Source organism: Sapajus apella, unplaced genomic scaffold (assembly GCF_009761245.1).
Source record: "Sapajus apella isolate SASKATOON/1434 unplaced genomic scaffold, GSC_monkey_1.0 scaffold170, whole genome shotgun sequence".
NCBI classification, from domain to species: Eukaryota; Metazoa; Chordata; class Mammalia; order Primates; family Cebidae; genus Sapajus; species Sapajus apella.
Genome location: NW_022437110.1, coordinates 1,023,389 through 1,047,373, shown reverse-complemented (window position 1 = coordinate 1,047,373; position 23,985 = coordinate 1,023,389). Strand labels below are relative to the sequence as shown.

Here is a 23,985-nt window from a genome sequence, read left to right as displayed (position 1 = left end):
GCCTGGCTGGTCCTGCCCTGCCTCAGCCAGAGCTGCTGCCAGCTGTGAACAGATTGGGAAGAACGCAAATTCCTGTGCCTGTGGAGGTGGCCACACCCCTGCAGCCAGGGCTGGGGAGTGCTGAGGACACATTCCTGCCGGCCCACTAAACAGATGGAGAGCAGAGGGGCAGGGGCGCTGCCCAGGGGCACACAGCTCAGCCGTGTGTCTCCCGCCCTTGCCCTACTTGCTTGGCACCACACCTTCCAGGGTATTGTTCCCCCTGCCCCGTGACCCGGAGATCAGTGAGCCATGGATTCCTTCTGGAACCCTTGCAGAAGCAGACACCGCCCCCGTGGGACCAGGCAAGGCTGTTTGTGCAGAGCTCGCTGGTGCAGGGAGTGGGCCACGGCCACCCACGTTTAGCAGACTCAGGCGGGCGGGGGGTGGGAAGCCTCCGGGTTTTCTCAGATGGACGTTTCAGTCTATACATAGAAAGCTTTTTATAGACAAGGGGAAGCTCGGGGATGCCCTAGAGAGGCTGCTGGCTAGAAGTCGGACTCCTGTGAGATGGGAGTCAGAGTGCTGTGTATACGGCCTGGCCATGTCTGTGTGCAGGTTCAGCCCCATGCTGAAAAGCAGCTGGAACATTCCCCAGTGCAGGGCCTGACTGGGGGCCCTGGATGAGGTTGAGCGGCCTTGGCGGCATCACAGAAGCAGGAAGGCAGCTCTGGCCTCGGCCTCGGGTCTGCCGTCTGTGTCGGCTGCAGCCTAGCAAGGCCCTGCTACGCTCACTGCCCCCACACAGCACCCCGTGGGGCCCAGCTGACTGGGGCAGCACAGACACAGAGCGTGGCACCCGGGCACGGCGGTCTTGGGACCGGCATGGATGGGAGGGCCAGTTTCCTCCCACCGCGGCTCCACCCCACAGACCAAGGGGGCTCCTCCTGACTAGGGTCTTGCAGGGGTGTGCACAGGGCAAGGAGGACTGGGCAGGGCCAAGAGAGGCAGTACTCAGATCTGGGAGTGCCCTGTGTGTCCAGAGACACCCTGGGGCCTGGGGCACGGCGGCTTTCGGTGACACTGCTTGTTTCTAAAAGGTCATGATTTTTTGCATGGAGGGACCCCTGGGGCTCTTGGCTGGAGAGGACTCTCTGGATGCCAGGGGCCGGGCCTGGGAGAGTTCATAACTCCATCCACTCGGCCTGTGCCAAGGGGACAGGGACTCCGGCCAATGGAGGCGGGGGAGGGAAGGAGGGTCAGTTCTGGGGCCTCTTTAGGCAGCCACAGCCAGGGCGGGTGGGAATGCATGCAGAGGCCCGGCTGCCTGGTTCTTCGTGCTGGCGTGAGCAACCCCCGCTGCTGTCAGGAGGGGCCCTGAGGACCTGAGGCTACCTGGGAAGGAACTGGGTGGCAGCTCTGGCAGCTCAGCGGTCAGCAGCAATGAGAAGCCAGGGGAGCATGAGGAGCAGCCCGGGGCAGGGCCCAGAGTGGGTGGGCAGAGGCGGCCGGAAGGTCCTGCGCATCTGGGTGAGTGGACGCTGGGCCTGGGAGGGTGACTTAAAACCACAGTGGGCCGGGGCTCCGGGCTCTCCGTTCTGCGGTGCCCAGACTGGGATCCCCTGCAGGGGGGGGGCAGCCAAGACCACCCTCTCAGGGTGCTCCCGGGAGCCTGATGCTGGAGGTGTGGAGGAGGAAACTGAGGCACAGGCAAGCTGAGTGACTGGGCCCGGGTCAGTTGGTGAGGGCGGGAGCTGGGGACACATCACACGCAGATCAGAGCTCTGACTTCCACCCGCCAGGCTGCTCCTGGAAGGAACCCAGCGGCCCCCCGGGGCTGTTGGACAGGCAGAGGGATGAGGAACTGTGGGGGGAGTGGGGGTGGACTGCCGGAAACACCAGGCTTGGTCGTGGGCCAGGCTGGGGGGTGGGCCCGGGACCTCAAGGGAGGGTGCTCCAGGACATTCTCCCAAGGCAGGAGGGGAGGAACAGGGCTTCCAGCGGTGAGGACAGCAGTGGGGCTGGGGCCAGAGCCGCCTGGGGAGGCAGGCGCTTGTGTGCTTCCCCCACCCGGAACCTGTGACCTCAGATGGCCCTCGGCCTGGGGTCTCCTGACTTACCAGGTTGGGCAGCACTTGCCAGGTTGAAGCAAAGCCCTGTGGGACCTCCAGTCAGTGCCCAGCTGTGCCCAGGTGTGGGACTGTGGGCAGGGACCCAGCTGCCTCCACTTCCCCACCTGTTGCAGGGGTATAAAGTGCCTGCCTTGCGGGTGGTGGGAAGCCGAGGGGCAGGGTGGTGAGTGCTAGGCCAGGGTGGAGGCTCAGAGCATGTCCCTGCCAGGCCCGGCCCCCGAACTCCCTCCCTGAGGCTCCGCACTGCCGTTCTCAGACGCTAAATATAAGATCTGAGCCGTACATGGTCACAGGAGGGCCTGGGATGCCCCTGACCTTCAAGGCCAGTTCCCAGGGTCTGTGGTTGGGGACAGTGGCTGTGGGGACGTGGCGGCGTGGAGCTGATGGCAGAGGTGCAGCCCACCTGTCCTGCCGTTCCCTTTGGGGAAAGGCGCATGTTGGGGCTGTTCTGGGCTGGGCCTGTTATGGGGTGTTCCCGGGGCTGGAGTCAGACCTGTGGCAACTGAAGCCTGTGAAACCCTGCATGCCCAGGGTCTCCGTCTTCCTGCTGGTGTGAGCCCACCACCCACACACAGATGGGCAGACTGAGGCCCAGGGGAGACCTGGGAGCTGCCCCTCCTCCCTGGCCATGCTCCTGACACTGTGCCAGCCCAGGCAGCGCTCGGGGTTGACAATCTCCCTGTCCATATTGTTGTCCACCGGGGCAGGGGAAGCGCCTGGGGTGAGATAAGGGAGCCTCAGATGCTCCGTTTGTTGCATCATTACCATTGGTAGTGTTCCCGCCAGCGGAGCCCCCTGCTGCCCCGAGGCATCCCCAAGCTCATCCGGTCCTGTCCATCTGGAGAAGCCATGCCAGCCCTGGACTTGGGGTGTAGGTTTCTGAGCCAGCTCCTCCCCTCCCAGCTCTGAGCCTTAGGGTCTTGATGCGCGCAGTGGGGCCCTTCCTGCCTGCCGCCTCTGTTGCTGAAATCAGTCAGGGATGGGTACAGGGAAACCCGAGCAATTGTAGTGGGGGACACAGTGCTACTCATAACCCTCAGCACAGCGCATGAGCGGGAATTGCCACGGAGAAACCGAGGCTGAGGGAAGGCCCTGCCTGCACTGGTGGCCAGGAGGGACCCGGCCTCCCTCCAGTGAACAGCCCTCATCCTCGCCCCGCTGATGGCTCCGTACCCTCTGCCCGCAGCTCGGCAAGATGTCAGTGAAAGAGGGCGCACAGCGCAAGTGGGCGGCGCTGAAGGAGAAGCTGGGGCCGCAGGACTCGGACCCCACGGAGGCCAACCTGGAGAACGCAGACCCCGAGCTGTGCATCCGGCTACTGCAGATGCCCTCTGTGGTCAACTACTCGGGCCTGCGCAAGCGGCTGGAGGGCAGTGACGGCAGCTGGATGGTGCAGTTCCTGGAGCAGAGCGGCCTGGACCTGCTGCTCGAGGCGCTGGCGCGGCTGTCGGGCCGCGGCGTGGCGCGCATCTCGGACGCCCTGCTGCAGCTCACCTGCGTCAGCTGCGTGCGCGCCGTCATGAACTCACAGCAGGGCATCGAGTACATCCTCAGCAACCAGGGCTACGTGCGTCAGCTCTCCCAGGGTGAGCCACCCAGGCAGACGCTAGGGACCTGGCGTGAGGCCTCAGGCCCGAAAGGCCCCGGGAGGCCTGGGGTCCCACCAGGAGGAAGTGCAGCCAGACCGGCAAGGAGGGCTTCCTGGAGGAGAACTGGCTTCCTGGGCTCAGGGAAAACATCACCATTCACTCCGAGTCTGAGGCCTCCAGGTCACCCCAGTCCCTGCACTGGCTCTACCAGCAATCTCCCTGTCCCCTGCCTCTGTTCTGTGGCTCTGCCCTTCCTCCCAGCCCTGTGCTGGTTCCCACCCTCTAGTTTCTCTGCCCTCGGCGGCCAGAGTCACCTGGGTCAGAGATGTGAGTCCACCCGAGGGGCTCCAGCACACACCTGCCTGGCTCCATGCCCTTCACCCTCAGCCCGGACAGAGCCCTTCCGGTCTGGCCCACATCTGCTGAGGGCATCACCCTCCACCTCCCAGTGCCTTCACAGCATCCCCCTCCCCGCCCTGTCCCCTACACTAGCACCCAGGGGCAGCCCTAGCTCACTTCCCCTCCTCCAGGAAGTCTCCCCAGGCTATGCCCAAAGTCAGTCCTGATCCCTTGAGAGAAACCCTTGCTGTGCCGCTCACGGCTCCTGCCAGGTCCCACCGATGCTTGGGGACCAGCTGGGGTGGGCAGTGATGGGCAGGGCTGGGTCCATGGGGGCGGCAGGTGCCTGTGTGGGCAAGCAAGTTAGAGGTGCCCCCTTTCTGCCGGACCCAAGGGACAGAGGCAGGTGCAGGAGCCAGCCACTGTCAGCCTGTCTCCCCAGCCTGGGCCTGGCAGGCCCCTCTATGGAGTCCTTTGTGGATTGTTCTCAGCAGGGTCAGATGAGAGCCACCCTCAGAACTCTCACAGCTCAAGGGATGGGGCGGGCGGCAAGGGTTCGTAGGAATGAGGAGGTGTCCCAGGTTTCATCTGCCGTAAACACAGTTAGTGCTACACTGGGAAAACACCTGGGCCCAGAGCTGGCAACAGGATGGGGCCACTGCCCCCAAGCTCTTCCTGCAGGATCTGGCCCTGGGGTCCAGGAGCAGGGCCAGGGCACCGAGAAGCGGGTAGCTCATTGGGTCCCAGCCCTTTGCCCAGCACTGCTGTGGGCCACAGGCAACTGCTCAGCAACCCCTGGCATCTACCTGCCAGGCCCTGAGCCCCAGCCCTGAGCCCAGCTGCACAAGCACGGGAAAGGGTACATTGGCCCTGCTGAGCCCACCCGCTCCTCCCTGGCAGCCCTGGACACATCCAACGTGATGGTGAAGAAGCAGGTATTTGAACTACTGGCTGCCCTGTGCATCTACTCGCCCGAGGGCCACGCGCTGACCCTGGACGCCCTGGACCACTACAAGGTGGGCGGCAGGGCCTGGACTTGGACGTGTGGGGCTGCCGGCCTGGGCGCGCCCTGACCCCGGCCTCCCCACAGACGGTGTGCAGCCAGCAGTACCGCTTCAGCGTAGTCATGAACGAGCTCTCCGGCAGCGACAACATACCCTATGTGGTCACCCTGCTCAGCGTGATCAACGCCATCATCCTGGGCCCCGAGGACCTGCGCACACGCGCCCAGCTGCGGAACGAGTTTATCGGTAACCACCCACCCTGGGCTGCTGGAGTGCCCGCGCCTGCCCTCCTCCTGGCCAGCCCATCCCATGCGGCATCCACCTGGGGAGGTGGGAGCACCACAAAACCTGTCCCCAACCCAGGGCCCCGGGTCTGCCACCACCTGCCCCTTCAATGGATGCAGGCCTCAGAATGCCTGGAGGTCAACCCTGGACCGTTCTCAGTTGCGAGGCTGGCCGGGCAGTGGAGAGGGACGGGGGCCTGATCCCTGTTTCTGGCCGGCCTGCTGGCCGTGGGCCCTGAAGGAGTGGTACTGGGTATCCAGCACCAGGTCTCCCTGCTGGAGCCTCAGGGTCTCTGGTGTCCTGTGGGTATAGCAGAGCAGGGCTGGGTGCTCTGGGTGGCAGAAGTGAACCGGGGAAAGTGGGGGGTGGCCTCCAAACCCTCTGACCCTGTCTGTCCCTTCCCAGGGCTGCAGCTGCTGGACGTCCTGGCTCGCCTGCGGTGAGTGCCCACTGTGGCGGTCCTGCCAGCTGCCCCGTGCCCCTACTGCTCCCAAGGCCAGGCCCACCTGCCCTTTGGATCCCAGCCACCTCACCGAAGCAGCACCTCCAGAGGGCAGGGAGGTGATCCCACCACCCCCCCAAGTAGCCCCAGGGGTCCAGCAGGAAGGCAGGTCTCAGGCTAGAATCCAGCTCATTGTGCCCAGCAGCTGCCCACAGAAACTAGGGTTGCAGCAGCCACAGAAAAGACAGAATGAGCTCACATCCTTTGCACACCATGGATGGAGCTGGAGGCCGTGACCCTAAGTGAACCAACTCAGACACAGAAAATGGAATGCCAGTAAGTGGGAACGACAAGGTGGTGCAGTGGACGCAGGATGGAGACAGCGGGCACGGGCTCCAGGCGAGCTGAAAACCCCACAGGGCACAGCATTCACTGCTTGGTGTCAGCTCCTCTAGAACAGGGGTCCCCAACCCCCAGGGCCGCAGACCGGTACCAGCCCTTGGCCTGTTAGGAACCGGGCCGAGCAGCAGGAAGTGAGCGGTAGGCGGGCATTCCTGCCTGAGCCCCGTCTCCCGTCAGGTCAGCACAGCATTAGAATCTCATAGGTGCTCCGCTGCTGCTGCACATGCCCGTGAGGCACCCAGGCTGCGCTCCTCCTGAGACTCGAATGCCTGATGATCGGGGTGGGAACAGTTTTATCCCGAAACCATTCCCCTCACCCTGTATGTGGAAAACTTGTCTTCCACAAAACCAGTCCCTAGTGCTAAAAAGGCTAGAGCCCACTGCCCCAGAAGGCCAGTCCCCGCCATTACAGGACACCATGTGGCAAACACACACATGTGTCCCCTGAGTCTAAAATAAAGTTTTTAAAAAAAGAAACTAGGGTTGCCAGGTACCATACGGGACATGCAGTGCATTCAAGTTTCAGATACACAACAAGTGTTTTAGTGCAAGTATATCCCAGATATTGCATGGGATATACTTATGCCAAAAGTTATTCATTGTTTGTCTGAAATTTAAGTTTAACAGGTACCCTGTAGTTTCATTTGCTAAATCCTGCAACCCTGCTGGGAGCCCACATGGCCGGGAACCTGTATCCCAGGCCTCAGTCAGAACTATACTCAGGCCAGGGTCCCAATGTGCAGGGAAGTCAGCTTGGAGAAGCCCAAGGCTGGAGTGCCTAGTGTTGAAATGGCCTCAGGGGCCAGGAGCCGTGGCTCACACCTGTAATCCCAGCACTTTGGGAGGCCAAGGCGGGCAGATCACTTGAGGTGAGGAGTTCAAGACCAGCCTGGCCAACAGGGTGAAACCCCATCTCGACTAAAAGTATAAAACTAGCCGGGCATGGTGGCGTGTGCCTGCAAACCAGCTACTCAGGAGGCCGAGACAGGAGAATCACTGGAACCCGGGAGGCAGAGGTTGCAGTGAGCTGAGGTCACACCACTGCACTTCAGTGTAGGTGACAGAGCAAGACTTCATCTCAAAAAAGAAGGAAAAAAAGACATGGCCTCATGCAAAGTTTGCCTGGGTGGGTGCCTGTGCCTCACCAGTGTGGGCTGAAGGGGGCTGGCCCTGACTACAGAGAACTTGCTCATTGGCTAGACTGAGATGACTGGCAAGCCCTGGGCCCAGTGAACAGTCAGGTTCCTCCTGCTCAGGCCAGAGCCCTGCCCCTCCTGTGTCCACACAGCCCTGTGGACCCACCTCAGGAGTGGTCTTGACTGTGGCCATGCAGCACCCAGAGGAGGACCTTCCTCCCCCAAGGCCATGGCCCTGTTCCATCATGTGCCATTTCCCCAGGCCTTGGTGCATGTTACTCACCCTTTCCCAGGGGCATGCAGCTGCCCGGTGACCTGGGGGCAGCCTGGCAGGGCGTGAGGTGCTGACCTGGGAGCTGCCACTCTTAGGCCACCATCCCTGGCTATGTGGGCCACATGTCAGCCACAGCTGGCCACAGCCTGGCTCAGAGTCCCAGGTGGGCAGCACGGGGCAGATACACCGGCACCAAGCCGGGCTGCCTGTCTGCCTGTCGGTGGAGGCAGCAGCAGGCTCAGCCTACCCGGCCCCTCCCACACAGAGACCTGGAGGACGCTGACCTGCTGATCCAGCTGGAGGCCTTTGAGGAGGCCAAGGCCGAGGACGAGGAGGAGCTGCTGCGAGTCTCCGGTGGGGTCGACATGAGCAGCCACCAGGAGGTCTTTGCCTCCCTGTTCCACAAGGTGGGCTGGGGGCTGGAGTGTGGAGGGCTGCCCCCCAGTGTAGGCTGTGGCCCTGAGGTCCAGGGGCTGGGCCTGGAGTGGCCCTCCCTGCCCTGGTCAGACCCTGCTATTACCTGGGCATGGTGCCAGCTCTGCGGTGAGACTCCAGAAAGAGCAAGGGGCCAGGGGTCGGAAAGCTAGCTGGTGCTTGCGGCGGGCAGCCTGGGGGCTGGGCTGGACCCGGGGGAAAAGCCAGGGCCAGAGGACCCAGAAGTACGGGGCTCCAGGGACCAGGGCTGCCCAGCAGTGGCCGTATTGTCCTGGGCCCAGCTGCCCAGTCCCCATCAGGTGAACTTCAGAGGTCTCAGGGCCTGGTGAGGAGCTAAGAGGCTGAATTCCCGTCAAGCTCAGGCCCTCCCCTCATTCTCTGAACCTGGCAGCTCTCATCTGGGGGCACTTGTGTCCCCAGGCAGCATCTGGCAAGTCTGAAGACATTTTTGGTTACCATGGCTGGGCATTGAGTAGGCGGAGACCAGGGGTTCTGTTTAACATCCCATAATACACAGGACAGTCCCACATGTCACCCATACCACAGTCGCCGACGCTCTCATCTCTAGGGGTCCGTGGGAATGTGATGGGGGCCCTCAATCCACCCAGAGGGGCCGGCTGCTGACCCACACCCCGCACTTGCCCATCCAGGTGAGCTGCTCCCCGGTGTCTGCGCAGCTCCTATCCGTGCTGCAGGGCCTCCTGCACCTGGAGCCCAGCCTCCGCTCCAGCCAGCTGCTCTGGGAGGCCCTGGAGAGCCTGGTGAACCGGGCCGTGCTCTTGGCCAGTGACGGTGAGGGGCAGGAAGGGGTGTAGGCACAGCTTGGTGGGCAGACACTGGGGTCTTAGACCACGGGAAGAGGGACCTATCCTTGACCCCAACCCATCCTCTGCCCAGGGGAGGTGGCCACTTTTTCCTGCCTCCTCCTCAAGCCCCATCCCTCCCTCCCCTGCCCCCTTCTCCCTTAACCCTGGACACCCCCCACCACAGCCCAGGAGTGCACCCTGGAGGAAGTGGTTGAGCGGCTCCTGTCCGTCAAGGGGCGGCCCCGACCAAGCCCCCTGGTCAAGGCCCATAAGAGCGTCCAGGCCAACTTAGGCCAGAGTCAGAGGGGCAGCTCCCCGCAAAACACAGCCACCCCCAAGGCCGGCGTGGAGGGCCCACAGCCAGCAGCAGCCCCTGCCTGCCAGCCTGTGGCCAGTGCCCAGAGCGAGAGCCTCCTGAAAGCTTCGCAGCCGAGAGCCCTGGAGCAGCGGGCGCCCACCCTACCCTCACCCGTACCCCTGCTCCCTGGATCCAGTGCTGAGCCCCCGCCCCCTCCCCCACCACCCCCCCTGCCCAGTGTGGGGACTGAGGCCCTCCCAGTACCACCTCCACCTCCACCCCCACCCCTACCCCTGCTAGGCCTGGGGGCCATGGCCTCCCCAGCACCCCCTCCACCACCACCCCTGCCAGGTGCTTGTGGGCCCCCACCACCTCCACCACTCCCGGGCATGGAATGCCCACCCCCACCCCCACCCCTGCTGCCTGGTATGGGCTGGGGCCCTCCTCCACCCCCACCTCCACCACTGCCCGGCACCTGCAGCCCCTCAGTGGCGGGAGACGTGGAGGAGATCATCATGGCCCAGGTGGACCACAGCTTGGGCTCAGCCTGGGTCCCCAGCCATCGGCGGGTAAACCCACCCACACTGCGCATGAAGAAACTGAACTGGCAGAAGCTGCCATCCAATGTGGCACGTGGTGAGGGTCCCCAGGCCCCTGAGGGAAGCTTCCCCTAGGATGAGGGCTGGGCCCTGCTGGGGAGAGGGGCAGGTGGCACATGGAATTTGTCTGTGTGCCCTGCCTGTGTGTGGCCAGGGCAGCCTGGCCCCTGCTCCGGGCTCAGCACCTGTGGTTGAGGTGGGGAAGGGGGAGGAGCAGAGTGGGGTCGACCTCTGAGGGACCCCTCCACATGCTCCTGTGGGCCAGTGCTCAGATAGGGTACCTGTTGCATGCTGGACCTGCCGGGGCCCAGGCAGGGTATCCTGAGACCCTTTGGGAGGCCCCAGCCCTTGCCTGCTGGATCACCAGCTCCGGGGCTGCCTGATTCTGACGGGCTGTGTCCCCGTCCTGCAGAGCACAACTCCATGTGGGCGTCCCTGAGCAGTCCCCACGCCGAGGCCGTGGAGCCAGACTTCTCCAGCATCGAGCGGCTCTTCTCCTTCCCTGCAGCCAAGCCCAAGGAGCCTGCCACAGCAGCCGCCCTGGCCAGGAAGGAGCCCAAGGAGGTGGGGACGGGGAGGGGACTCAGACCAGGGCTGCCTGCCCGGCCACCCTCTGGTACCAGCCTGTTGGGTGGGGCGTTTTCCAGATCACTTTCCTTGATGCCAAAAAGAGCCTGAACCTCAACATCTTCCTGAAGCAATTTAAGTGGTGAGTGAGGGAGGTGGCCCCCGTCCCTGGCCACAGAGCCCCGCTGCCACCTGAGCCTCCTGACTTGGGCCTGGCAGTGCCCTCTGCAGGCCGCCATGGGAAGTGCACACTGCATCCCCTAGGCAGGAGGGTCATAGCGGACACCACCCCAGCTAGGGGCTCTCCAGGCTCCCAGGGAGAGAGCGCTGGGACCTCCCCACAAAGCCACAGATAAGCAGTGGCTACACCAGGGCGAGGACCTGAGCCCTGACTCTCAGCCCCGGAGTCCTTTCCTGCTGCGGGTGTCCGGCTCTGGCCCCTGAGGGAGCTGGCTGGACCTGACCTTCCTGCCTCGCCTGAGCAGGGCCCGTGGAGGGAAAGCGAGGGTAGGAGTCAGCCTGGGCCCCTTCCTGCCCTGGTCCCACCTGCCCTGGCCACCCCATGGCTGCGAGGGGAGACCCTGCCGGGTAGGGTCCCAAGGATGCTGGGTGGGGGGTGACTCATGCTTCACCCAACCCTGCCCGGTCCTCTCCCTGCTGCAGCTCCAATGAGGAGGTCGCTGCTATGATCCGGGCTGGGGACACCACGAAGTTTGACGTGGAGGTTCTCAAACAGCTCCTTAAGCTCCTTCCAGAGAAGCACGAGGTGAGGGGACCCCACACCAACCAAGGGCAAGGCCGTCCCGGGAGCTCCCAGCAGGGAGACCGAGAAGGAAGTGTCCCAGCCCCGCCTCTGCCCTGAGCCATGAGCCACAGGGAGCTGTGGTGGGCAGTGGAGGGGCTGAGGCCGCCGGGCAGTCCTGGAGGGCGGAAGCTGGCGTGGGGGATCCCACATGCGGTCCTTCTCCTGGCAGATTGAAAACCTGCGGGCCTTCACAGAGGAGCGCGCCAAGCTGGCCAACGCCGACCAGTTCTACGTCCTCCTTCTGGCCATTCCCTGGTGAGCACGGCCGCCCTCAGACCCCAGGGCCCGGGCCCCAGATGGGAGAGCAGGGACAGGGAGCAGGGCCCAGCCAGGGAGGGGAAGGGGCCTCTAGGAGCAGCCTGGCAGCTGTCGGCCTTTTAAACGTCACTCGAGCCCCACCCCCAGCCCTTCCCTTCGAAGAGTGAGGCTCGAGGCCTGTGCAGGGCCTGGACCCCGCTCTGGGCCGGCCGGGTAGGGTGCCTCCTGGGCGGGGCAGGTGGTGGAAACCCCCTCCCTTTGCCCACCACCCAAGCCAGAACCCTGTGCTGACTGCACCTCTGGCAGGGGCAGGTGGGGGTGCGGGCCACTGACCCCTGGCTATGCCGTCCCCAGCTACCAGCTGCGAATCGAGTGCATGCTGCTGTGCGAGGGCGCGGCCGCCATGCTGGACATGGTGCAGCCCAAGGCCCAGCTGGTGCTGGCTGCCTGCAAAAGTGAGTGGGGCCAGGTGGGGGGCATGTGCAGGAGAAACAGGCCTCTGAACCTGGGGTGGGGACTGCCCAGGGCCCCTGATACTGCCAGAATCTCAATGGCTGTGAAGAGCACCCGAGGGTGCCAGCCTTCACCACACTCCGAAACCTCCCTGCTGTCACCACCTTTGATACACGCCCGCTGGACACACAGACACGCATGCCCACTGCCACTCCCAGGCACGTGCACACACAGACACAGTCACACATGCACACAAGACATGTGGACACACGTACACGACCCCGCACACACACACACACACCCTCACACGTGTACAGGCACGTGCATGCACACAGGCACCATCTCTGAAAGAAGAATCAGCGGGGACCTGCCACGGCCCTTGGGCAGGGAGAGGGACAGGTGCGGCCCACCGAGGCACAGCTCACATCTGTCAGGCACACCATGGGCATCCATTCCCATTGGCAGAGGGTTTGCAGCCCCGGGCCCTGCCCTGTGTCCCTCCCAGTGCTGGGCAGAGCCTGGGGAGGAGCCAGGGAGGGCAGGGGCGCTGGCAAGCAGGACCACATCCCACACCAGGGCATGGGGCCTCCGAACCAAGAGCCCCTCTCCAGCCCTGGCTGCCCCTGCAGGCCTGCTCACCAGCCGCCGGCTGCCCATCTTCTGCCAGCTGATCCTGAGGATTGGGAACTTCCTCAACTATGTAAGTCAGGGGCAGCCCCCCAGCCCACCTGGCCCGCCTGGGGCCAGCAAGACTCACTCCCTGCCCCTCCCAGGGCAGCCACACCGGTGACGCCGATGGCTTCAAGATAAGCACGTTGCTGAAGCTCACGGAGACCAAGTCCCAGCAGAACCGTGTGACGCTGCTGCACCATGTGCTGGAGGTGGGCGCGGCGGTGGGCACCTATGGGGGCACGATGGCAGGGCTTCCAGTGCCCCGGACCTACAGTGCAGAGGTGTAGTGGTCATACCCCCATGGCCACCGCTCAGGACCCTGTCTGCAGCCAGTAGCCTCAGTCAGAGCTGCGCATGGCCCCGCCCAGCACCCCTCCTTCCTTCCTGCAGCACGGGCCCCCTGTATCCCCAGGATACCTGCCCCTGGTCTCCGGGGACAGTCCCTAGGAAAAGCAGAAACATCACAAAGTCATCGCCAGGCCCAAGGGAAAGATGTGAGGGTCTGGAGTGCTGGGGGCTTTCTGGACTTTAATTGCTAAGGGTTAAAGCTAGGGGGTGGGGCAGGGCATCCCCAGGCTGAGAGTATGGCCACCGTGGAGCTCACTGGACGTGTCCCTTTGCAGGAAGCAGAAAAGAGTCACCCCGACCTCCTGGAGCTGCCCCAGGACCTGGAGCAGCCTTCGCAAGCAGCAGGGTAGGCAGCTCCTCCCAGCCCACCCCCCTCAGCAGGGCCCAGGCAGCTCCTCCCAGCCCACCCCCCTCAGCCGGGCCCAGGCAGCTCCTCCCAGCCCACCCCCCTCAGCCGGGCCCAGGCAGCTCCTCCCAGCCCACCCATCAGCCAGGCGTGGGCCCTGACTTCTGTCCCCAGCCAGTGAGGTAGCTGCCCACCAGGGCTGGGTCTCACAGCTGCAACTCAGCCCCACCACCCCTAGGAGCCCTGGCCAATAAAATGCTTTCCTTTTGGGACAGGACCGTGTCTGCCATGGCATGTCCCCTTCTGACTTAGGCGAGGAAACAGCCCTAGAGGCAGGGGCTGGCCAGGGCAGGGTCACACTGGGGGCAGGTCTAATACAGCCCATTCGCAAGGTGAACTTTCATGACAGCCGTGAGCAAGCTCAGGCTTCCCTCATTATACAGATGAGGAAACTGAGACCCAGGAGAGCAGTGTCACTTCCCGGATCATACAACCCAGGCAGGAGGGCAGCCTGGACCCCCACTACACAGCCTGGGCCCCCACTACACAGCCTGGGCCCCCCACTACACAGCCTGGGCCCCCCACTACACAGCCTGGACCCCCCCCCCACAGCCCCGGGCCCCCCCCACCACACAGCCTGGACCCCCCCACCGCACAGCCTGGGCCCCCACTGCACAGCCTGGGCCCCCACTGCACAGCCTGGGCCCCCAGCACAGGGTGCTTCCCGGGCTCCACCTGCCCTGGAAGGTTCTCTGGCTCAGGAGCTGCCCAGCCTTGGGGAGAGCCAGGCAAGTGGGACAGGCTGAGCATTCGGGTCCCCTCCCAGATGCTCAGAGAGCTGCAGGTGGCACCGCACGGGAGGGGGAGGAGCTCAGAGTGCAGCCTGCAGTGTGCACAGTGGGGCATGGGGGTCATGCAGGGGAGGGGCTCCCCTGTCCCAGTGAGGCTGGACATCAGCTGTTGCTGTCTCTGCCCGGCCCTCCTCACCTTTCAGGATCAACCTGGAGATCATCCACTCAGAGGCCAGCTCCAACCTGAAGAAGCTTCTGGAGACGGAGCGGAAGGTGTCTGCCTCGGCGGCCGAGGTCCAGGAGCAGTACACCCAGCGCCTCCAGGCAAGTGGGCACCTGGGCTGGGGCTGGCAGGAGCCGTAGCCCTCGTAGAAAGAGTGGGGCGGGTGAGCAGCCGTGTGATCTGGCTCCAGGGTGGATCCTGGGGGCCGAGGTTCCCAGCTGTGCACGGTCAGGGTACAGGCCCCTGCTCCTTCTCAGAGACCACTGTCCTCAGGGCCTGTTCCTGCGGCCGCCACCATCCCACAGCTCAGGGCCTCGCCCCAGCTGGTGCCGGCAGGGCTCTCACGAGGCTGTCACATGCCCTTGCTCCCAGACCAGCATCTCGGCCTTCCGGGCACTGGACGAGCTGTTTGAGGCCATCGAGCAGAAGCAGCAGGAGCTGGCTGACTACCTGTGTGAGGACACCCAGCAGCTGTCTCTGGAGGACACATTCAGCACCATGAAGGCCTTCCGGGAACTCTTCCTCCGCGCCCTGAAGGTGGGGGCAGCCCCGCACGGCACAGCCAGTCTGGCTACAGTGGGGTCCTGAGGCCCCGGCCTTCCTCCGGCAGGACGGGCAGAGGCACCCTTCGTCAGGTGGACACGGCCACGTGGGCCCTGCCCTGCCGCAGCTCAGGGAGGGGGACACACAGGCCCACGGAGCCCCTGAGGGATGCCTTGCTGGGGTGACGGGGCCGCATCTGCCGGTTTAGGAGAACAAGGACCGGAAGGAGCAGGCGGCCAAGGCAGAGAGGAGGAAGCGGCAGCTGGCGGAAGAGGAGGCGCGGCGGCCCCTGGGAGAGGACGGGAAACCTGGTGAGGCCAGGCCACTGGCCGGGCGGGGAGCGGGCAGCTCTGGGGTCCTTGTCTGTGCCCTAGCCTCCCTCCCCGCACCACCCCCAACCCTTTAGGTGGGCTCCAGTTTCCCGTGCTGCTCCCTGAGTGTCCCACGCTCCTCAGTCAGGAAGGGGCCCAGGAAGCAGGAGGAGGTGTGTGTCATTGACGCCCTGCTGGCTGACATCAGGAAGGGCTTCCAGCTGCGGAAGACGGCCCGGGGCCGTGGGGACACTGAGGGGGGCAACAAGGCGGCCTCCGTGGATCCCCCAAGGGCCACAGAGCCTGGTAAGACCCTCTCCCACTCCCTCCTTATGGTCCCCTTGCCACGGTCCCTGCCCTCCTCCAGGAAGCCCTTCTCCAGGAAGCCCTCCTCCAGGAAGCCCTCCTGACTTTATTGGAAAGCCCTCTCCTCTCCCGGGGCCGCCCTGGAGGCTCCTAAGACTGGGGACAGCTGAGGGGGCAGGTGGCCGCTCAGCCCTCATCCCTCCCTCGGCTCACTCCAGCTCTCCACCGTAACCACGGGCCCTGCCCCGGTGCTGAAGCAGTGGCCCAGCCTGCAGGTCCTAAGAGATGAGGTCAGGCCCACTGACCATTGCCCCTGGGCTCAGAGAGGGCAGGAAAGGCAGGCTGCAAGGCCCTGGTGGGAGGGCCCCATTCCTGGGGTGGCTGGCTCGGGGTGCTGGGGATGGCATGGCCCAGTGTCCCCTGCCCTGCCACAGTGTAGACAGACCAGGGACACTGAGGCCGGGTTCTGCTCTGAGGCATCACAGGAGGCTTCCTGGGGAGGAGGCTTTGCTGGGCGTGCAGGTAGACAGCAGGATGGAGGCTGCGCTTGGGCCGGCTCGGGAGCAGGGTGCCTGCCCTTCACTGGCATGTCCCTTCAGCCATAGTGGCCACTGGCGACCCTGCAGGAGACCCTGTGGATGGCACGTGCTGCCCCACCTCTGAGCCCAGCGTTGATGCTGCAGCGGCCAACAAGTCCCGGGCCTGGGACCTTGTGGACACCGGGACCCACTGCCCTCAGCCCACCCTGGAGCAGTCGGGGGAGGGTGGTCCCCGGCCCCTGGAGAGGCGTTCTTCCTGGTACGTGGATGCCAGTGAGGACCTAACCACCGAGGACACCCAGTGCCCCCAGCCCTCAGAGGGGGCCTGGCCGGTGACTCTGGGAGATGCTCAGGCCCTGAAGCCCCTCAAGTTCTCCAGCGGCCAGCCCCCGGTGGCCGGAAGTTCAAGCCAGGATGCCGAGGATCCCACTGCGTTGCTGGGCGTCCTTCAGGCTGAGGCCAGCAGCACGAGCCAGGGGCGGGAGGACACTGTCAGACCCCCTACGGCAGGCCCGGGCGGAGACAGGGATGAGGACGAGGAGGACACAGCCCCAGAGTCCGCGCTGGACACATCCCTAGACCGGTCCTTCTCCGAGGATGCGGTGACCGACTCCTCGGGGTCCAGCACACTCCCCAGGTCCCGGGGCCGGGCCTCAAAGGGGACCGGCAAGCGAAGGAAGAAGCGTCCCTCAAGGAGCCAGGAAGGTAACTCAGGGAGGGGCCCCGGGCACCGTCCCACACCAGGACGCTGGCACCCAGCCGGTCCCTCCCCTTCCCCACTGGGCACTGCAGGCTCCAGCTGCACCCAGGAGAGGTGACTTGGGTGCGGCGTGTGAGAGGAGGTGGCAGGCTTCCTGGAGGGCAGTTTTAGGGCTGCTGAGACCCGTGCGGCTGTTTGCCAACCCACCTTTGCACCACCTCCGTTAGGGAGTAGGGGCGGACACCGGGTACAGGGCACCAGTCCCGAGCAAGCGGCTGCCATGAGTGTCAGCAGCCAGAGAACCGGGCCGCCCTCAGAGGGTGTTGGCATGCCTAGCCCGGCCCCACCAGCCCACCCGCTCCGAGCCAGGGTTGCTCCTGTGAGATCAGCCGTTGAGTGCATTTCTTTTATTTGAAAGCAGAGGTTGCCCCTGATTCTGGTGCTAATAAAACCGAAAGACTGTGTGTGATCAACTAAGGTAGGTGTCCGACGCCACGCTCCGGGCTAACAGCAGCTGCAGGGCAGGGGCGGAGCTTGCTGCCCGAAGCCTCCCGGACACTAACCTGGCTTCTCTCCCACCGCCTGGTGTGGCCTCGCCTCTCCCGTGCCGCTTGTGGTGGGCTCCCCCTTCTGTCCCCTCCCTCTCTGTAGGTCACCTGCCACCCAGTGTCTCCCCTGAGCAAGAGGCAACGTCAGCGCTGGCTCTGGGCATGTGGGCCCCGAGAGGGCGGGTGGCAGGGCCAGCCAGCTCCCTCAGTGAGCAGGATCCGGAGGCCCCAGGGCAAGGGTAGGACCTCCTGGCTGGCAGGACAGGCTGAGGTGGCTCTTGTCTGGTGTCCTGGCCCTAACCGCAGCACCAGTAACCCTTTGGCTTTCCTGCTGTCTGTCGGTGGGGTTCACTCTGAGTGTGTCAGTGGGGTGGGGACTCCTGGGGCATGTCCCCAGCAGTCTGTGAGGAGACAGGGAGGGTCCCAGGAGTAGACACTGCCAGGGACAAGCACACTGCACCCACTCCTGTCGGACGGAGGTGTCCTCCTACCCTGAGGCCATGGGTGGGACTGTGGAATGCAGCTGACTCCCAGCACACCCTGCGTCTTCTGGGAGGGCCCCGCCAAAGGTCAGCCAGCCACCATCCACAGGGCTGGAGAGGCCGATGCATTCAGCTAGAGAGACGGTCTGTGCTGGGTGGAGGAGGAACCAGAGCAGAGAACCAGAAGGTCCAGCCCGGCCAATTGTGAGCTCTGTGAGCCCAGGTCGTGGGGCCTCCAGCACCTCCAGCCTGGCTCAGAGAGAGCCCAGTGTCGGTGCCCTGTGGATATGCCAGGGCTGGGGCTGGGGCTAGACTCAAGGTGCACACCTGAGGTCTGCTGGTGCCATCATGAGCCCAGAGAAGCTTCTCTGGACATTTGTCCTTGTAGGGGCACAGCCTGCACCCTGGGTTCCAGCTTTTGCTTCCGGGGTCATCTTCCAAGTGTGGCCCTCTGGTGTGAAACACCCACATGTATTTTTTAGAAAGGTGCTGGCATCTCCCTTAGAGGCTGGAACTTGGACTTGCTGGCCCTGGGTGCAAGGAGCAGGGGAGCATGCGGGCCTGGGGCCAACAGCCACGTGTGAGTGCTTCAGTGAAAAGTGGACATGCCCAGCGCCGGCTCCACACTCCACCCGGTTCCCTCCCGGACCTGCTGCACGTGCTTGGCGTCCACCCGCCCCAGCTCCTGCCACGAAGGCAGCTGAGGGCAGGAGGAAGGAATCCTGCCCTTTTCTCCCTAACTTTTTATTTTTATTTTTATTTATTTATTTTTTTTTTGGGACGGAGTTTCACTCTTATTACCCAGGCTGGAGTGCAATGGCACGATCTCGGCTCACCGCAACCTCCGCCTCCTGGGTTCAGGCAATTCTCCTGCCTCAGCCTCCTGAGTAGCTGGGATTACAGGCACGCGCCACCATGCCCAGCTAATTTTTTGTATTTTTAGTAGAGACGGGGTTTCACCGTGTTGACCAGGATGGTCTCGATCTCTTGACCTCGTGATCCACCCGCCTCGGCCTCCCAAAGTGCTGGGATTACAGGCTTGAGCCACCGCGCCCGGCCTTTATTTTTATTTTATTTTTTGAGACAGCATCTCAATCTGTCGCCCAGGCTACAGTGGCATGATCTTGGCTCACTGCAACCTCCACCTCCGCAGTTCAAGTGATTCTCCTGCCTCAGCCTCCTGAGTAGCTGGGACTACAGGCATGTGCCACCATGCCCAGCTAAATTTTTTTTTTTTTTTTAATTTTGAGTAGACACTGGGTTACCATGTCGGTCAAGATGGTCTCGAACTCCTAAGCTCAGGTGATCCGCCCACCTCGGCCTCCCAAAGTGCTGGGATTACAGGTGTGAGCCACCACGCCTGGCTTCTATTTTTTTTTTTTTTTTGAGACAGTCTCACTCTGTCATCCAGGCTGGAGTGCAGTGGTACAATCTCAGCTCACTGCAACCTCCACCTTCTGGGTTCAAGTAATTCTTGTTTCCGAGCCCCCCGAGTAGCTGGGACTACAGGATTGTACCACCACGCCTGGCTAATTTTTTTATATTTTTAGTAACGACAGGGTTTCCTCATGTTGGCCAGGCTGGTCTCAAACTCCTGACCTCAGGTGATCCACCCGCCTCAGCTTCCCAAACTGCGGGATTACAGGCGTGAACCACTGCACTGGGCCCCCAACTTTTTATTTAGAAAATCTTCAACACCACAGGAAATTGTATAGAGATCAGAATGACTAATACCTTCTCCCCAAAATTGCAAACATTTGCCAAAAATACCAAAATTGTGACCATTTTGCCACATTGCCCTCCTCCAACTGAGCCATTTGAGAGTCCCTTACAAACATCCCAGCACTGGACCCCTAAACTGGCCCACAGACACCTCCTGGGAGTTCAGCATCCTCCCTGGTCCCACCGGGCAGGGCGGGCTCCAACGGCGCTTCACATCCACGTGCCTCTAAGATTCATCCCAGTGCGGATGTGCCAGTTGTCCCAATAATTCCTTTTCTAGTTGTTGCTGTGTTGTTTTTTGCAAATGTGATACTATCTAGAATCACATGCTGCGTTTGGTTGTCATATCGCTTCAGTCTTTTTTGTTCTAGAACATTCCTGCCCCTTTTTGTCTCGTATGACATTGAGATTCTGGAAGACACCTTCACTTTGGGTTTGCCTGATTGCTCCCCCCACGTTGGAGCAGGTTGAGTTCTGGGGCAGGAGTTCTACCCCAAGGGATGCCATGTCCCCCGCAGCCGGGTGGGACCATTCATGGCAGCAGCGCTGACCGTGGCTACGGGGGTGGTTTCTCTGACTTTTTTATTGTTTCATAAGACGGGGTTTCACCATGTTGGTCAGGCTGGTCTTGAACTCCCGACCTCAGGTGATCTGCCCGCCTTGGCCTCCAAAGTGCTTGGATTAAGGCGTGAGCCACCACGCCCGGTGGGGGTGGTTTCTGAACCTCCCACCGTGAGCACCACGCTCTCTGTGCTCAGTAAGCCCCTGCGGTGACCCATGGAACAAACCGCTGCAGCCCGATTCTGTGTTCGCGGTGCCTCCTCCGAGTGTTGCCCTCTCCCCTGCCCTTTTGTGAGTTTTGAACGTGCAGTAATCCATCACTGTCACTGCCATGCATTTGATGGGGACCAGCGGGGGCCCTTGACCCACAGCCCCTGTGTGCTTCCCATCTTTGGAACAAGCCCCTGCTCCCAGCTCACCCTGGGCTTGCTGACTCCCCACCCCTTCCTAGGCCTTGGTCTTGGCCATTTCTCTGGGTTCCCTGAGTGGGGGATGATGTTGAAATCCCTCTTTGAGGGATCGTTTTGGATAGTTTTTGGTTTCTTGCTCCATCTCTTTAGAGCAGTGGTTCCCAAACCCCACCTGCCTTGACCCACTGGGAAGCCAGGACACCACCTGGCACTGGGGTGGCAGTGGGGGTGGGCAGTCAGACAAGGGCCAAGCGAGGGCCCCTGGACCAGAAAATGAAGAGGGTGTTGCGGGCAGGAGACCTGTGGGGCCATCTGGGTGGCGGGAGCTGTGGGGGCAGGGCTGAGCGCCCTCAGCAGCCCACTGGAGAAAGCACGGCTGGGGTCCTCGTGTGGGGCCCAGGGCCCAATGTGAAGGCGATGGAGGGCTCCAGGTGGTGGCAGTGAAGATTAATGAGCATAGACAGTCTGCAGCCTGGGTCTGAGACATGGGATGGAGGGACAGGCCACTGAGACTCCTCATCTCAGCAGAAAGGAAACAGGCTTAGGGTGCCACACCTTGCCAAAACCCAGCCTGGCCAGGCTGTCCCGGCACCTTCCACTCAGAAAAGTTGTGCTGCTCCAGAGAAAAAGCCTGGGGTCAGAGTGGACCTGAGATGCATGGCACAACCTGCTGGACAGTGGTGATGAAGGGTTCAGGGACCTGAGGACCCAGAAGCAGGCACCTGGTGTTATACCCAGCAGAGCTGCTCCTAATAATGTCATTTTTCCTCTCTCCTTATAGGGCTCAGGCCCAGGCCCAAGGCCAAGTGAGAGAGCCCTGGCCAGGCCGCTGGACATGCTGCCATTCTGCTGAGAGAGGCTCTTCTGGGGCCGGGCTGGGACTGGGCCCCGGAAACCAAACGCCGTGCCTTACCCAGCCGGGGCCCTCCTGGAGCCTTCTTGGGCTGTTGTGGCTGGGACCCCGACAGGTACTGGTGTCCCACCAGGCCTGGTGCCCTCCTGCACCGCCTGCACGCGCCAGCCTCCCACTTGCTTCCTAAAGGCGACCCTGGCCCACACCCGCATGCGCCCGGTGCAGCCTGCCCAGGGCCAGTGCGGGGGCTGCATCCCACCAGTGCCCGCCAAAGCCCTGCCTGCCCTACAGCCCAGTGGGGTTTAATCAAAACGCGATGCTTTGTGAATCTTTAAGGCTCAGAGGTGGCCGAGTTGGGGGCCCTGGGCAGGGGCAGGCTGGCAGGTGGTGCCATGGCAGGCTAGGGTCCCTTCCCGTGGGGTCCGGCCCCATCCCAGCATGTCCAGCCCCTAAAGTTGGGGGAAGGGGATCTGCCTTTGCTGCCACTGCCAGGCCAATGCCCTGCAGCTGAGAGTTGGCCACACATCAACAGAAAACCCCTCCCAGTGCCAGCTGTACAGGGTGGGTGAGCCCTGGGGGCAATACGGGTCCCACCTGGGGGGCTGCAGGGCGACACCCAGCAGCCACCACCCCATCACTGCCCACTCAGCAAGGCAGCCTGCCCAAGCCTGCCCCTTGCCAGGTGTGCCCTGAGGCTGGTGGCTAGACACGTGGCCAATAAAAAGCAGATGTAGCCCCATGTGCGCCTGTGGTGTTCAGAGGCTGTGGGGGTGGGCGGCAGACACAGGCTCCCACAGACATGGTGGGCGCTGGACAGGCCCCGTGTGAGCGTTCACAGCCGAGGGTCCCCAGATCGCGTGTGAGCATTCACCGCCGAGGGTACCCCAGGCTAGGGGTTGTCCCTCAAGCCCTCAGGAGGCAGTGAGAAGCATCTAGAACACGGCAGACCCAATGAACAGCACCCAGCAGTGGCGAGATGGGTGCAGCTCCACAGGAGTGTAATTTACAAACTGCCAGACTCGCTGTTAAGTGTGTGCTGTGATGGCATTTGCTTTCCAGCAGATCAAGGTTGTGCAATGATCTGCTTTTAGACTCTCTCCATCACCCCAAGAAGTCCTCTGGAACCCATCAGTCCCACCTTCTCCCCGAGCTCCTCCCCAGCCCTGGCAGCTGGTGACCTGAGCTCCGGACACTCCCGGGTCCTTCGGCGTGTGTTCAGGCTCCATCCTCGCTGCGGGCTGCCTCAGGACCTCGTTCCACTTTATGGCTGAAGCACACTCCGTTGCATGCATGGACCGCATTTGTTTGTCCACTCTTCTGTCCGCGGACACCTGTGTCGCTTCCAGTTTGGGGCTTTAGTGAATCCTGCTGCTGTGGACCTTCGCATAGTCTTCGTGTGGATGGAGTTTTCGTTTCTCTGGGTAGATTCTAGCAGAGGAACAATTGGGCGACCTGCTAAGTTTATGTTTAACTTCTTAAGAAACTGCCAAACTGTTTTCCAAAGCAGCCGCACCATTTTTCATTCCCATCTGTGCTATTGTTTTTAAGTTAAATAGCTCAACACCTCCCCTGCCCCCCACCCCCCACAGATCTGCCAGTAATACTGGACTGTGAAGTACTGGGTGAGGCCACCTGCAGGATCACCTGCAGCAAGTTAGGCCATGGCCCTTCCTGCCTGGAGAGGTGGGGCTGGGGACCCTGTGACAGGAGGAGGGGCTGCCTTTCCTGCAGCCTGGTTTTTCCTCTTTCATGAGAAGTGAGTTGAGTGGGCTTCAGCCAGCAAAGGAGCCGAAACAGATGAGTTCTGGGTGTGCCTTGCACAGTGAGGCTTCATAGCTGCAGGCGTGTATGCAGGCGGCTGTGGGTGTCTGTTCTGGACCACCGTGTTCGATGGTCCCACAGGAAGGTGTGACCCCCCAAAGAGTGGAAAGCGCAGGTGGACAGGCCCATGTACCCTAGTTCTTGCTCAAGGGCACACATTGAGACAGCAGGGGCCAGGTGGATGGCCCCAAGCTCTGTGGCTCCCATGCCGCCCACCACCTGGGGACAGGCCCACTGTGGAGGTTGTGGGGTGGGGGTGTTCTAATTTTGGCTGGGCCGTGTGACTGGCAGGGTCCCCAGCTGTTGGGCCTGGGCAGGGCTGTTTTTAGAAAAGGCCCAACTCCCTGCCCCAACCCCAGCCCGTGGCTATTTATAGTCGGGGCCTGGGGAAGTCGGTGAGTCACTACCGTTCGCCTCTGCAGGGTCAGTCCAAGACCCCTTGGTAGGGTGGGTGACCCCCCCAGACTCCCAAGCCTCTATCAGACATCTGCTAGCCCAGAACCACAGGTGTCCCCAGGAAGGGCTCAGAGCTGGTGGCCCCACCAGGCCTTGGAAGCACCCCTTTGTCTGATGGGACTCTGTGGTTCCTGGTGGCATTTAACATTGTCAGTTTCTCTCATCTGGAAACAAACCTCCCGTGACCCTCTTGGTTTGTCCTGCTGCAGTCCGCCTCTTGCCTACCTGCACAGCTAACGCTGTGCCCCAAATTCCCTCCTTGACACCTGCAGGCCCACCGCCCCACCCTCAGGTGCATCCCGTTCAGCAGGATCCAGGTTCTGCCAAACCTTGGAGCGCTCCAGCCCTGCTCCAGCACCTTCCCAAGCTGGGGGTGGTGGTCTGCTTACCCTCACCGGCTGTCGCCCCCAGGACGGCACTAGGAAGGTGGAGGACATGCAGTTCAGGCATGAAGACTATTTCCTCCGAGGCTCCCTGACTGCTTGGAACCCACACAACGGCCTTTTCCCCACAAGAATGCCGAGGGAGAGGAAGTATCAGTGTGCCCAGT

General features: G+C 62.6%; 1 protein-coding gene across 6 annotated transcripts in view; it reads left to right on the top strand.

The window, feature by feature from the left end:
- Positions 1-23,985, top strand: part of INF2 (inverted formin 2) — a 35,647-nt gene that overhangs the window by 7,900 nt on the left and 3,762 nt on the right. The window contains exons 1-23 of one of the 6 annotated variants that reach the window (XM_032267569.1): positions 1,287-1,509; positions 3,298-3,697; positions 4,940-5,055; positions 5,130-5,289; positions 5,734-5,767; positions 7,848-7,989; positions 8,668-8,809; positions 9,008-9,757; positions 10,133-10,284; positions 10,368-10,429; positions 10,951-11,053; positions 11,262-11,347; positions 11,705-11,805; positions 12,433-12,503; positions 12,577-12,684; positions 13,099-13,169; positions 14,164-14,284; positions 14,556-14,720; positions 14,935-15,037; positions 15,182-15,343; positions 15,970-16,587; positions 17,004-17,060; positions 21,087-21,893. In XM_032267569.1, coding sequence (XP_032123460.1) covers positions 1,423-1,509; positions 3,298-3,697; positions 4,940-5,055; positions 5,130-5,289; positions 5,734-5,767; positions 7,848-7,989; positions 8,668-8,809; positions 9,008-9,757; positions 10,133-10,284; positions 10,368-10,429; positions 10,951-11,053; positions 11,262-11,347; positions 11,705-11,805; positions 12,433-12,503; positions 12,577-12,684; positions 13,099-13,169; positions 14,164-14,284; positions 14,556-14,720; positions 14,935-15,037; positions 15,182-15,343; positions 15,970-16,587; positions 17,004-17,059 — 3,810 coding nt within the window. In that variant the 5' untranslated portion in view covers positions 1,287-1,422 and the 3' untranslated portion in view covers position 17,060; positions 21,087-21,893. The other 5 variants (XM_032267567.1, XM_032267570.1, XM_032267568.1 and 2 more) reach the window with 5 other exon arrangements.